Source organism: Chionomys nivalis, chromosome 23 (assembly GCF_950005125.1).
Source record: "Chionomys nivalis chromosome 23, mChiNiv1.1, whole genome shotgun sequence".
Classification (NCBI taxonomy): Eukaryota; Metazoa; Chordata; class Mammalia; order Rodentia; family Cricetidae; genus Chionomys; species Chionomys nivalis.
In genome coordinates, this window is record NC_080108.1 from 595,905 (window position 1) to 611,136 (window position 15,232).

General features: G+C 40.5%; 1 protein-coding gene across 1 annotated transcript in view; it reads left to right on the plus strand.

The window, feature by feature from the left end:
• The window catches only part of Rnf169 (ring finger protein 169), a 50,312-nt gene that overhangs the window by 22,758 nt on the left and 12,322 nt on the right, over positions 1–15,232 (plus strand). Inside the window, exons 2-3 of the mRNA XM_057756364.1 lie at positions 1,113–1,186; positions 14,078–14,224. Coding sequence (XP_057612347.1) covers positions 1,113–1,186; positions 14,078–14,224 — 221 coding nt within the window. The remainder of the gene's footprint in view (positions 1–1,112; positions 1,187–14,077; positions 14,225–15,232) is intronic.

Consider the following 15,232-nt stretch of genomic DNA (forward strand, 5'->3'; position numbering starts at 1 on the left):
ATTCCAGGCGTGTACCTCCATGGTTGGCTCTCCTTTTTTGATAACATTTAAGACTTAACTTTTATTCCTGTTCTAAGTTTTTCATTTTTATTGTCCATTTGCATAACTACCATGTACTTTATGCATCTTATAGTCCTCCTGTCTTCAATTTAGAAAATATACAGAATGGAGAAAAGATAAAATTTTAGATGGGGAAACAGCATAAAAATTAATGTATATGGTTTCTGTTTTGAAGGAAGCTAATTATTCAAGGATTGAGCAATGTAGTGATTTTGTAGATGATCAGTTAGTGGAGCACCTTGAAGAGTATGCTGGGAAGTAGTGTCTTTGTTCCTTAGGCTCATGAGAGGCATGGAAGACTTTGGGGGCTAAAGAAAATACATTACATACTGAAAAAGACTGTATTTCTATGTATTTGTGTGTGTGTGTGTGAGGGGGGGGGCGTGACACAGGGGCTTCAAATATAGCTTTCTTTGTAGTATTTTGACATGTTTATCAGCGATCGTTTTCCAAACCACTCTGTATAAAGCAGACTTTTCCTTCCACCCCACATTGACTTCCTCGCCATAGCATTTACTGCCACTACTCAGAAGTAAATGCTTGTTTACCTGTGTTGGCTCTTCCACAAGATTACAATTCATGGCACAAAGACTGTACTTGTTCATATTTCTTCCAGTACTTAGAAGAGTCCTGATTTATAACCTTTAGTAAATATTGACTTAATGAATAAGGGAATATTCAAACTAAGATACCCATACTTTGAACCAGGTGTGATAGCACACACCTTTAATCCCAGCACAGAAGCAGACACAAGCAGAGTTCAAAACCAGCTTGGTCTACATAGTGAGTTCCAACTAGAGCTATATACTGAGACCCTGTATCAAAAAACAAACGAATACAAACAAACAAAACTTAGACCAGGCTGGTCTCGAACCCACAGAGATCTGCCTGCCTCTGCCTCCCTAGTGCTGGGATTAAAGGCATGCGCTACCACTGCCCGGCTTACAAAACATAATTTTTAACGTGACTTATAATGTGGTTGTCAGCAGTAGGATATTATCATGCTTCCGTCTTACAAAACTCTATTTGAAAGTATTTTCCTTTTCCTCCAGAGTTTATATTCAGAGCACCAATCAAATTGAGCAAGCCCGGAGAACTTCGTGAGGAGTATGAATGTCTAAGAAAGGTACAGTGTACATATTAGCATGGCATTTATTTTCTTGAAATTAACTGAAATATTGACATTAAAGAATGCTTACTTTTGATTCATTGGGCCTTTAAAAATTTACTCTTCATAGTCTGTCTTTCTATATATACTACTTTATAGCAGCCCATATAGATTTAAAGCCACACTAGAAGTGAACTTAACTCAGATCTTTTGAGTTGTCTTTTCACAGGTGAAAGTGTAACTTAGAGGGGCTATCACACCCTACCAAGAAATGTGTTCTCGACACTTAGCACAGCCCTTGCTAATAATTGTTTGTGTTAGTTTTCCTTGTGAGCACTTCTAATTACTTGCAACTACTTTTTTTTATTTTTATAGTTTTTACTTTACTAAGTACTCCAGGAGAATTGTAATGGAGGCTGTAGGACATGTGCCTGTCACCACATGGCCCTTCCTGCCATGAGTGACTGTATCCTTCCATAGTGTCACACAAAATGAACCTTTTCCTCCTTGAGCCACTTCTTCCAAGAATTTATCACTGTGAGAAAAACAATCGCCACATTTTGCCTTTATTCTATGACAATGCCTGATTCTGATTAAGTAGATTATTTACCTTTATAAAGTAATGCCCACATGCAGAATTATTACCTAAATATTTACAAGCCTAAGTAAGCAGTTGAAACAATCTCTTAATTACAAAATACTATTCGGGAAGCTTTTAATTATGTTATAATAATCTTTTTTTTCAATATTGGAGTTTGAATTTAGGGCATGGTGGATGTACTCTGACACTGAACTCCAGCTTCAGCCTGTAACTGTTGTTTTTGTTTGTTTTAATTTCCAACTAATTGTCTGAGATTAGCCTACAGAAGTTTGATGTCAACCCTCCCTAGTTCTCTCCCTGCACGACAATTGCTCACTCGTGGTGGGAAGGGCATGGCTGGCTAGACACTTCTTCCATATAGCTATGTGCACGTACACACACACACACACACACACACACACACACACACACACACAGAGTCTTCAGTGTGTTTATTGAGCACCAGGTATGATCATTGGAGATACAATGTAAAAGAAGACACACAAGGTTCTTGTCTTCAGGGAGATTCCTTTTTGGGGATAAGACAAGAAATAAGCAACCATGATTTCACATAGTAAAGCAGACAGAAGTGTCAGAAAGCAGTGGGAGGGAGCATTAGAGCAGTTTTGGAAAGAGGGTTAGGGAAGTTACTTCAGAGGCAAGACTGCGTCCTGAAAGAAGCAAATCAGGTAAAGCGTGAGAAGGTGCCCTGCAGAGGCCTAGGGACCAGCAGTTGGGTGTGATCAGTGCACAAGGGCTTTGGTGTGTCTGAACATACAAACGTGAGCAGGACGGAAGCAGGTGAGGGTTATAAGAAATGAGTTGAGAGATGATGAAGGGCCAGGGCAAAGATGTAGTTAACCTGGTAAAGAGCCTAATGCAATCTTACATGCAAGTTTAAAGTGTCTCTAGTTACTATGTTAGAAATAGAATAGGCCAACAAATCAAGAATTGTATGATGTGGGAGTGTCATATATCAATCTGTTGATTTCATTGGTTAAGTAATAAAGAAACTGCTTGGCCCTCATAGGTTAAAACATAGGTGGGTGGAGTAAACAGAACAGAATGCTGGGAGGAAGAGGAAGTGAGCTCAGACTCGACAGCTCTGCTCTCTGGAGCAGACACCACGCTCCCCTCTCCCTGGCAGACGCGATGAAGCTCCGACCCAGGATGGATGTAGGCTAGAATCTTCCCGGTATAAAGCTAGCCGTGCAGGAGCCGGGCAGGACGAAAAGCAGGCCAGCAGCTCCCTACTACAATTGTATTTATTGTAAATAGTAGAAACTCTAAAATAACAACTCACAGTATGTAAGAATGGTTTTCTTCTTTTGATCTTGCCATAAAAACAAAGAAAATGACTATGTGAGTTGATCTAAGTGTGTTGACTGTCTTACTATCTATCTTCCTATGATATCATGCTGAACACCTTAAATATACCAGTAAAACATTATTTTAAAGATAATAAGACTTTTTATTATCCTTGGGTCACACAAACATGGAAGGCAGGTAGTTCAGGGCAGAGCACAGCAGTACTATAACTCAGGGCTGTGAATTACTTTGTTTTTCTGTTTGCCTATCTCCAGGAGTGCTGTTTTCCTTGTGTGAACGGGTGACCCTTCTAGAGCCACATCTACTGAGTGAATTGGGTCCTTTGAAAGATCTTTCCCTGACTCATCAGGATTGTAAATTCTAATGTCACAGATCCCTGTTGTAGGGAGCCTGGGAAGTATAGCATTTTAGCAAGTATGTGAATTTCCTGAGTAAAATCAAGATTTCTTTTGTAAGAAAAGAAAGCATAGATCCTGGCTGGAAACTTGCAGTATCTGCCTCATAAAATAGAAATAGACCAAATAGAATACTTTTTCTTGTAAGTAATCTTAAGTTAAACCATGGTTAAAGTTTGTCTAAAAGTTTGGTAGAAAGGGTATAGTAGATTAGAAGATGTATACAAGGAGGTTATTAGAGTTGCATGCTGTTGCTTTGTTTTTGAAGTACAAGTCTTACTGTGAGGCCCAAGTTGGTCTTGTACTCAGGTCTTCAGCCTCCCAAGAAGGTGAAATTACAGGTATGTGGCACTGTGCCCACTAGTTATTAAGGCTTTGGTAGTGGATCTAGGTTTATTAAAGAAGGGACTTGAAGGCATAATAAATAGGGATAAAAATGAGCTGTCAGGTTTATTATCAAGAAAGAACTGCAGAAGATAAGGTTGCTAGCATAGGAGTAAAGTTGAGAAGCTAGGGTATGGTGGTCTAATTGTGATTTTACTAAAACTTGGACATTTCACTCAATCTATTTGGCGGTATATATGTTGTGTCATAACCTAATTTTAAACTAGCTTTTCCCTTATTTGTTTTCTGTTTCTTTGCTTACTTTAGAAAATACTTGCAACAACCTAGGGAGTTTAAAACATGTTCTGTCATATTACAGAAGCAGCAGCTTGTTGGCCTATTTTAAAGTTTTTTTCTATAGTGTTTTTAAGTATAAATGTTTATTCAGTTGTTGGTTATCTAATCCTAAAGCCTCTCCTGTATGAACAGTGATTTATGTAACAATGTCGTTGGCTTGTGATAGGACAGGATGCATCTTAAGATTTCTAGTGTTCTTTTGTCTATTCTATCTGCTATTTTTTCCTCTAGAACATTACATACTGTTTGAGAAAATGCCCGTTTCTGACATGTGCTGGTGTTCTTCTTTCTAGAGACAGAGAAATAGTGCAGAGCATTATGATCTGAGAACAGGCAAATGCCTGGTATAAGGGAAAGAAAGCCCCTAAGAGTGTACTTTAATCCTCACTACACAAAGGAAGACTGTCTCTATAGGATGGGTGCTTAAACTTGCAACTACACAGATGGGAACAGATTTTTCAAGTAATGTACTCTTTGGAGAAAAATAACATAACACAAGACATTCAGAGTGTGATCAGATTTAGAGTAACAAGTATTCAAGTTATTTATGAAATGTGGTATTTTTGCCTTTCTACTTTCATATTTATGAGACAGGATCAATACTTATAAGTTACTATATTAATATAATTGTTATTATGGCTTAGAGAATAATTTAAATAAAATCATCTCAATGTTACTTGCAAACCAAACAGAGGAATCATCTATCCGTAACTATTTAGCCTCTAGTATAAATAAAATACTTTGTTAAACTATCTGCTTAATTAGACTTTGTAGTACTTTGAATGAAAATGGCCCCATTGGCTCATAGGGACTGGCACTATTGGGAGGTGTAATGGTGTTTGAGGAAGTGTGTTGCTAGCGGTAGGCTTTGAGGTCTCAGAAGCTCAATTCAGGCCTAGTGTATCTTGGTCTCTTCCTGTTGTCTGTGGACCCAGATGTAGGACTCTCGGCTCCTTCCATGTCTGTCTGCATGCCGTCATCCTTCCCACCATGATGATAATAGACTACACCTCTGAACTGTAAACCAGCCCCAATTAAATAATTTCCTTTATGAAAGTTGCTATGAGCCAGGCAGTGGTGGCACATGCCTTTAATCCCAGCACTCGGGAGGCAGAGGCAGGCGGATCTCTGTGAGTTCGAGGCCAGCCTGGTCTACAAGAGCTAGTTCCAGGACAGGAACCAAAAGCTATGGAAAAACCCTGTCTCGAAAATTCAAAAAAAAGTTGCTGTGGTTATAGTGTGTCTCTTCACAGCAATAAAACCCTAAGACAGAAGTTAGTACCAGGGACTGGGGTATTGCTGTGATAGGCCTATGATGCTTTTGTTTGGAGGAATTTGGACTTTGAACTTTGGCTTAGAAAAGCAGTTAAATAAATGTTTTAAGTAGGGCTTAAAGTGTCATCCTAGTGGTTCAAGATAATTTGAACTGTGGGGGCCCAGCTCAAGAGTTTCACAGAAGACTATTAATATGTGACCTGGAGACCCTGGCTGCTTTCTACCCTTGTTCAAAAAGCAAAAATAGAAAACAAACAAACAAAAAAACAAACAGTCTGAGGCTAAATTGAACAGTTTGGATTAACAGCTTTGGCGGAGGACATTTCAAAACAGCCTGGCATTAGCTGTCTTGCTTGGTTACTAGTGGCCAGTCTTAAGCAGATCTATAATGAAAAGGAGCAAGCTGAGCAAGGGAAAATTCAAAATATGAGGTTTGAAGAGAAAAGGAGTACCAGGAAGAAATTTAAAAAGCCTGATGCCAAAAAGAATAAATGGAGTGATGACTCTGATCAGGGCCAGACCCCACCCAGCTAAGCTTCCAGTTTGTGAAAAGGAATTAAAGAACAGTTTAGGTCAAGGCATGGCAGCACATGCCTTTAACCCCAGTACTCAGGAGACAGGCAAGCAGACCTCTGAGTTAAAGGCCGACCTGGTCTACAGATTCAGTTTCTGGAAGCCAAGCTTAGGCAGTGAAGGAACCATTGAAAACAGAAAGCTGGTGAAGATGTAATTGAATGAGGAGGCCGTGTTCCAGCCCCAGAAAGCAGCAAAACTTGGCAGCTGAGGCCACATTGTTCTGGCTTTAAAGTCAAAGATAGAAGAAAGGCTTTATAGGATCTTCCTCCACAGCTAAGGAAAGCCACCAAAGCCAGACATTTGTCAGGGGTGTCCCTGCATGGAGGCTGAGAGACGCCATTGTATGATGCTGTAAAGGTGAATCTTGGATTGCCTGAAGACTCCAAAATGTTGGAGATGCCAGAGCCATGAGATATGTGCCAAAGAGAGCTGCTAACAGGAAGTAGAACTAGCCCGGAAGAGAGAAGTGTTGCAGTTAACAGAACTGAAAGGAGTGGAGAACTGAAGGAGTTTGCCCAGCTGGCTTTTAGTCCTGCTTTGGTCCAGTATTTCCTCACTATGTTCCCTTCCCTACATTTGGAATGGTTATATATATATATATATATATATATATATATAGTGCCATTATATGTTGGAAGTATGTGATCTACTTTTTGATTTTGATTTTACAGAGGATTACAGTTAAGAGATTGCATGAATCTCAAAAGAGACTTTGATGAACTTTGGACTTTTAAACGATGCTGAGATTATTATAGACTATAGAGACTTTTGTAAGTTGAACTGAATGCATTTTGTGTTATGATATAGCCGTAAATCTATGGAGCCCAGGGAATGGAATGTTAATTGAATGAAAATGACCCCATAGGCTCATAATTCTTTATTGATTCTTTGGGAATTTCACATCATGTACTCCAATCCTGCTTACCTCCCAGTTCCTCCATGTTTGCCCTTTACCCTTGAAGCATGACCTCCCCCAACATTAATTTAAAGCAAAATAACTACTTCCCTCCTCCATCTTTCCAACACCTCTTCATTCATCCTAGTGGCATTGGGAGCTGCAGTGTGTCACACAGTGTACCCTTGTGTCCAGTCAGCCCCACCCGCAGATGTCATTGCATTGAGTCATTAGTCTGACTCAGGGCCTCTGGCACACCATCATCATGGACCCTCACTGAAACTCCTCAGACATCCTGCTGTTGCCCCAAGTCATGGGGATCCTGTGGATTGTCCCTCCACGCACTCCAACGGGTCATAGATATAGTAGATGCTAGGGTGGGCCAACCCAAGGCTCAGGATGTGGGTCTGGGCGGTAGATAAGGTGGTTTGTCCTGGCCACTGGGATCACTCCCTTCAGGTGAGGGGTAAAGCTAAGCTGAGCCACTTTTACAGCCGTTTTAAAACATACATTTAAAAGTCTCACTTTTTTTTTTTTTTTTTTTGAAACAGGTTCTCTCTGTATATCCATGGCTGGCCTGGAACTTAATATGTAGACTAGGCTGGCCTCTAACTCATAGAGATCGGTCTGGCTCTGGCTCTGAGTGCTGAGATTGAAGATGTATGCCACCATGCCCAGTTCACTGACCCTTTATTATAATTAAGAATCTGCTAGCCGGGCGGTGGTGGCGCATGCCTTTAATCCCAGCACTAGGGAGGCAGAGGCAGGCGGATCTCTGTGAGTTCGAGGCCAGCCTGGTCTACAAAGGGAGTTCCAGGACAGGCTCCAAAGCTACAGAGAAACCCTGCCTCGAAACACCAAAAAAATAAAAAATAAAATAAAATAAAGAATCTGCTTGTTTATCTCAGACTTTTAAAAAAATGCAGATATTTTTCAAATGACTTGTATTATACAGTTAATATTAACCTAAGCTGAAAGGTAATATTGGAAAGCCAACTGCCCTATTTCAAATCCTGCTTTTGCTGTTTACTAATATGAGAATTTCTTTCCCAAGTTGCATTTGCTCATGATGTTTCATCATAACAATAGCAACCCTAAATAAGCCAACCAATATATTGACTTTTTCAGAAAGTAAAAGCAAAATAAACCCCACAAACCTTGTTCTTCAAATCTGTTATTAAGGAAATAAAAAGGTAAAAGAAAGATTAGAAGATTTTATTCTTAGAATGTGTATCTAATAGTGAACTTGTATCTAGAATAGATCAGAAATTCTTGTACATTCTAATAAAATAATAAGTAAATAAATAAAATTATAAAAGGGCAAAAGGTTTGAACAGACATTTCACAAAAGAACATAGCCTATTAAGGACATGAAAAGACAGCGTAATTAGCCATTAGGGAAATACTAATTAAAACCACAGAGGCAACACCTTACATCCTCTCCCATTGGTGGAAAGACAAAATGTAAGAATAATGTAAGCATTTGGAAGAACTGGAACTTCATGCCTTGAAGGTAGAACTTTACAGCAATATACCCTCCATGGAAAGCATTTTAGCAGTAGTTATATATTTTAACCTGCACTTTTTAATATTTGAGTAAAATTTAAAAGTGGGTATGTTCATGCAGTGAAGTAGGTCTTACTAATATAAAAGAATATCTAATTACAAACCCAGTTATATGTAAGTCTCAAAAACAAATTGAATGAACAATTGACATAGGGAATTGTAGGGCTGTGTGTGTGTGTGTGTGTATGTATGTATGTATGTGTGTATGTGGAGGCCAGAGGATGACCATGAACTTATTCTTTAGGTGCTGTCTATCTTGTTTTGAGTCTCTCAGTGGGACCTAGACCTCACCAGTTAGGTGAGACAGGCTGGCCAGCAAGTCCCATGTACTCCTTCTGTGTCTGCCTCCCAGTTCTGGGATTACAAATATAGGCCAACATACTGACCTTTTACAAGGGTTGTAGAAAATAGGTCCTCATGTTTGCATGGCAAGTGCCTTCCTGGCTGAGCTGTCTTTGCTGTCTTCAAGTGCTATAATTTTATAGTTGGCAAAACTAGTCTATAATAGGTAATAGTAGTCAGGTTGATGATTCTCCAAGACTGAATAGGTGAGAGATTACTGATGAGCTCAGAGAGGCTTTGTAAGAGGTGGAAGTTGTCTGTATCTTGATTAGTGAAATGGTAACATGGATGTATATATATGTGTCAAACTCATTGAACTTCAACTTTTCAAGTCTTCTTCATGTCCTATTGATTATTCCTTAATATAGTGATTTTTTTGAAAAAGATTTTTTTCTATTACTTGTGTGTATAGGTGTGTGTAATGTGTGCATGTGTGTTCAGGTACCCACAGAGGCCAGAGGGCTGTTCTATTTTATGAGCTGCCTGTCTGGGGTGCTGGAAATTGCAGCAAGCACTGTTCACCACCACTGAGCCATCTCTTCAGCTCTAACATGGTTGATTGAAAAAAGAAATCAGTCATGGTGGTGCATGCTTTTAAATTCCAGCACTCAGGAAGCAAAGGCAGGAGGATCTTTGTGAGTTCAAGGCCAGTCTGGTACATATAGTGAGTTCCAGGACACTCAGGGAGTGGATTCTCATGACCTCATTGTATGTGAGAATGAATGCTTAAATGAAACAGAAAAATACACTCTCCATGCAATTAAATTAAACAGTGGTACAAATTGGAATTTTCTGTGTTTAGGCTGTGTGGGAAGTAACCTGTGTATCTGAGTGCACAGGTATGTTGTAGTTCACTTTTAGTTCATTGCCTTTATAAACTAGGTAATCTATAAAGACAGGATTACTTGAGGTGGCACAGTCCATAAATGTGGTGCTTGCATCTGCTAATTATTTGGTGAGGATGTCACTGTGTGTTGTAACATGACAGAGGCGTCGCACAGTGTGATGGCTTGAATGAGATGTCCCCTTAGTCTTGGGCGTTTGAATGGATGGTCTCCAGTTGGTGCTGCTTAGGTGGCAGGGCATTGCTGGAAGGAGTTTGTAACTGGGGGTAGGATTTGAGGTTTAAAAACCCAGGCCTTTCCTAGTGCCCTGCTCCCTGATGGTTCAAGATGTGAGCTCTTAGTTTCCACCTCCAGCTGTCATGCCTCCGCTCTGCCATCATGGACACCCCCCACTCTAACCACAAGCCCAAATAAACTCTTCTTAAGTTGACTTGGTCATGGTGTTTTATCGCAGCCATAGAAAGGTAACTAATACACATTAAGACAGCAAGTGTGCTAGCATAGCACATCTCTCTTAAGGAGTCACTGATGTGATCAGGAAAACCCCGCCCTCATGACTGATGTCTCAGAACCCTGTCATCATACTGTTAGTGTGCAAATATGAGGGTTATATTTCAACACATGGACTTTTGGTGAATGCTTTAAGCTGTAGCACACAAACATATATGTAGATATATGTATGTACATATTTTATCCTGACAATTCTCATATCCAGAGAATATAGGGAACTTTTACTAGCAGGGCAGAGATGTGAATATCCATGCTGAGAAGAGGATGTGCAAGCAGTGAGCTCAGGAAAGGTGCTCTGCAGGGCTCTTCTCAGAAGAATGCAGATTAGAGTCCTCATGCAGTATCAACCCACAGGATGGCAAAAATAGAGCACCGAGTGGTGGGGAATCTGGAGCGACTGTTGTCCTCCTACGTGGAGAGGCTGCAGGTGGGAGTGTAGTTTGATAACCAGCTTGAAAAGCTGGCAGCATGCCCATGTCTTATGACTCACAGTTTCTCTAGATACTATTCTGTGGTATGCGTATGCCTAGGTAAGTCGTCAAGAATATTAGCTTATTTCTAAATAGCCACAGAATAGAATGTCTCTAGCTATCTATAAATAACAGAATGGTTAAATTATTTTAAAACCAAACAATAGAATACAAAAAAATGAGAAGGAACACACAGAGATAAGTTTCACAGAATGATCATGAATGATTATAGTCAAAAAGCATAAAACTCCATGTATGTAAAATTCAAAACTAGACCAACTATAGTAGCAAATGCCTGTACTCCCAGCATTTGAGAAACTGAGGCAGTAGGCTGGAGAGTTCAAGGCCATCTTGGGCTTTAAAGTAAGATGCTGCCCGCAGCCCACCAAAAAGCAAGTAGTATAAAATGATTTTTGATAGAACCAAACAGGACTGGCAAAAACAAAACATTTTTAAAAAACCAATGAAATGATTCCTAATGATGCTCTGCTATACTCATAGATCAGCACCTAGCTCGATTGTCAGCAGAGACCCACAGTCAAACATTAGGTGGAGCCAGGGGAATCCTACAGGAGAGGAGGAGAAAGGATTATAGGAGCCAGAGGGGTTGAGGATACCACAAGAACTTGATCCACAGAATCAACTAAGCTCACAGAGACCGAAGTGACAGTCATGACCTCTGTATGGGTCTGAGCTAGGTCTGCTATATATATATTATGATTGTGTAGCATGGTGTTCTTGCGTGACTCTGGGAATGGGGTGTTTCTGACTTCTACCTGCTCTTGGCGCCCTTTTCCCCCAACTTGGTCTCCTCGTCCAGCCTTAATATGTCTGGTCTTACTATAATTTGTTGTGCCATGTTTGGTTGATTGCCCTGGAGGTATTCTTTTCTGAAGTGAAATGGAGGAGGAATGGATCTGGGGAACAAGGAGATGGGGTTGCCCCTGAGAGGAGTAGAGGGAGGGGAAACTGATTGGGATGTAATATATGAGAGAATTAAAAAAAAAAAAAAAAAAGGAAAAAGTGATTTTTATTAAAGTATTAGAAACCAAGATTGTGGTTACTTTTGGGTAAGGAATTGGTCCAGGACACAGCTGGACTTCCCACAGCCCACTTCTTAAGTACAACTAGTTTACTTGGATGCTTCCTTACACTCAGGGAACCTCTTGTGTTCACTTACTCAACACCAAAGTTATAGCCACGCATACCAATGAAGTTATGAGCAGGGAAAATCCTGTGGAGACAGTCTGTTGCTTCAACATGGCCATTAGACACACCATCCTCAGGCCTCCATATGCTACCTAAAACTGTTAGATCGTTTCATGGAGTCTTACAGGTGTGAGTGAAACGTGGGAAACTATACAAATGTCATGGACACAGAGGCTGAGGACTTAGCTCAGTTCCTGGCACACAGATAGCAAATAACAATGACTAAAAGGCCAAACCTGATCCCTTTGGGGCCAGTTTGCCTCTGTATCCCTGAAAAGTAAATGCCCACCTGTGTGGGCTGTGCTCAGTTGTAGAAGACATGAAATCCTCCCTGTGGGCCATGAGCACTGACATCAGTTTTGTTTCCTGTTTGTGGATTCACTCTTCTTCCTCTATATGGTCTCAATTGGATTGGGCGGAGCTGGGAGTCCATTTCATTTGAATCTTCTTGCATAACATTGTCTGTGGTATTTTCTGCTTATATATAACCACCTGAAGCAGGTTCAGTGTCTTAGAGACTAGTCAGCCTTAGAGAAGATCCATAGAAATCTGAAAAATAAGACTAAGCAGGCTTTATGGTTTTGCTTTTGTTACTGTGGACTATTATTATTATTTAAACCTAGACACAACATCCTATCAAAAGTATGTTTTAACTCGGTGTGATGGTGCAAGCCTGTAATGCCAGCTCTTGGGAAGTCAAAGGAGGAACACCGAGCTCAAAGCTAGCCTGGGCTACATAGTGAGTCCTTCTGTTGTAAAACAAGGGCCAGTGAGTGAAAACATGTGCTGCCAAGCCCCACCCCATAGTGTGACCCTGGGACCCACCTGGTATGAGGAGAGAACCAGCTCCTCTATGTTGTCCTCAACCACGTGTACACCATGGCATGCTCGCATGCTCCTGCTGATTGGTGCAAATGTGCGCACAAAATAAATAATTCACTAAATAATTAAAAATAAGCCATAACCTCCCCTAAACTATCCTTTTTTTCTTTAGCTTTATCTTTTTTTTTTTTTTTTACAAGAAATGAAAACTATATCAGTGCTTGGGATATATCATCTCATTTAAATTTATTAAAACATTGAGCAGTAAAAAAATGAAATAAAAGTAGAAAGGACTGCTTGATACGAGCACAGCAGGATCCTCTGCCAACTATTTAGAATACTTCCATCCATAGTTTTCTCAGAGAAAGGCACAGAGGTCCCTAGTCTGAGCTAAATAAGAGATGAACCGTTGACCTAAGAGTGCCCAGGTTTTTATTTAAGTTCTCTTCTAGTTGCATAATGCAACACTGCCTTTCCCGAATGAGAAGCATACATCTGTGCCTTAGATTTCTTGTAGGTCTTGTGTCTTCATTGACCTATCCTGTGACTAGGATATGAACGTAAAATGCAGGATGTAGGAACTGGGAGAAGTCATTGTTGTTGCTAATAAGACCCAACCAGCTACTCACATGCTCTTGCGGCTGCTTCGGTGCTTCTCCTGGCCCACCCAGTACAATTATATGTAACTTACGGGGCAAGGATTGTTAGGGTTAGGTTTTATTTTTCCTATGTGAATAGATCTGTCTATGCAGCTAGGTTTTTTGTTTCATGTTGCAGAGCAGCACAGATACTGAACCAACAACCAGGGAGCCAGCATGGGACTAACCTAGGCCCTCTGCATGTGTGTTACAGCATGAACTTGGTCTTCTGTGGGAGTCCCAACAGTGGGAACAGAGGCTGTCTCACTCTTTTGCCAGCTTCTGGAACCCCATTCCTCATACTGGGTCACCTTGCCCAGCCTTAATATGAGGGGAGGTGCTTGGTCTACTGCAACTTGATATGCCACGATTGGTTGATATCCATGGGGGACCTGTTCTTTTCTAAAGGGAAACGGGGGTGGGGGGCTAGGAGGGGAGGAAGGAGAAACTGCAGTAGGGATGTAAATAATGATAATAAATCATTTAAAAATCATAACCTCATCTTAAACTGTATGTACACACAGTTATTCATTTTCATTATATTTACTTATATACAAAATGTATTGGGAAAATAAGAATGCAGAGTAATTCAGTTTTACTCCGTGAACTATGGTTTAGCTAGAGCCAAGTAAAAGCAGATTTATGTAAAAATTGGGGTGGCCATGTTTAATGAGAGTCACCCTGGAGGCTGCCACTTGTCTCGTCTGTAGAGTAAAGAGGTTTTCAAGTCTGGGATTTTCAAAACTCCATGTGTCTGAGTGATTTGTATTTTTCAGCTGAGAGAAGAGAAGTTACAGGAAGAAAAATCTTGTGAAGATAAGATCCACAAGGTACTGCAGGAGGATTCAGAAATGGGAAAAAGGAAAACGGATGAACAGAAAACAAGAGATGAGCCAGTGGTGCTGAAAACAAGTCTGGAGCAGGTCAGTGGGCACCTGGGTGGACATCTGCCCAGTCTGCCATCCAGCCAGGGAAGTGGGTCTGAGAGCTCTGTGCAGCCTAGGAGTAGGGAAGCGCTTCCAGTCCAGATGGAGATGGAGGAAGCAGTTTTGAATGGGGCAGTGACAGCCTGGGTCAGTGTGCTACACGTGATAAGATTTGAATGTATACCATCATACTGACATATGTGCTGGTTTTTGCATTAAACTTTATACATCTTAACATCTTCAATTAGAGTTTTTAAGGTTTATTTATTATGTATACAGTATTCTGCCAGCATGTATGCCTGCAGGCCAGAAGAAGGCACCAGATCTTATTGATGTTTTTGATTGTTGTGAGCCTCCATGTGGTTGCTGGGAATTAAACTCAAGACCTCTGGAAGATCAGCCAGTGCTGTCAACCTCTGAGCCATTTCTCCAGCCCTCAAGCATCTCTCTCGCCCTCTGATTTCTTTTAAGCTGTATTTTACTTTCCTTTATCCTCTGTAATCCCTTGAGCAGAACTATGTTAGGTATAGTACATCCTCAGCCAGGCATGGTGGCACATGCCTTTAATCCCGTCACTCCAGAGGCAAAGGCAGGAAGGTCTCTGTGATTTTTGAGGCCAGCCTGGTCTACAAATCTTGATCCAGGATAGCCAGGGTGGTTACACAGAGAAAACCCTGTCTTGAAAAACAAAAACAAAAAAATACGTTCTCCAATATTAGATTAGTCTAAGCTTACCCAGTTAGGCACATGATTGAGCCAACTCTTGCTTGAACATTTCCATTACTGTTTTTTTATTACTTGTATGTGTATAAGCAATGCATACCTTGACACACATGTGGCAGCCCAAAGATAAGCTGTGAGAGTTATTCTTCTCTTTCCATCACGTGGGTCCTGGGGATTGAATTTAAATCCCACCAACCTATCTGACTGTACCAAGAAAGTACTTTTTGAAAATGTACTTATATTCGCATAGAAAAATAGGAGTTTAATGTCAATTCTAGTTAC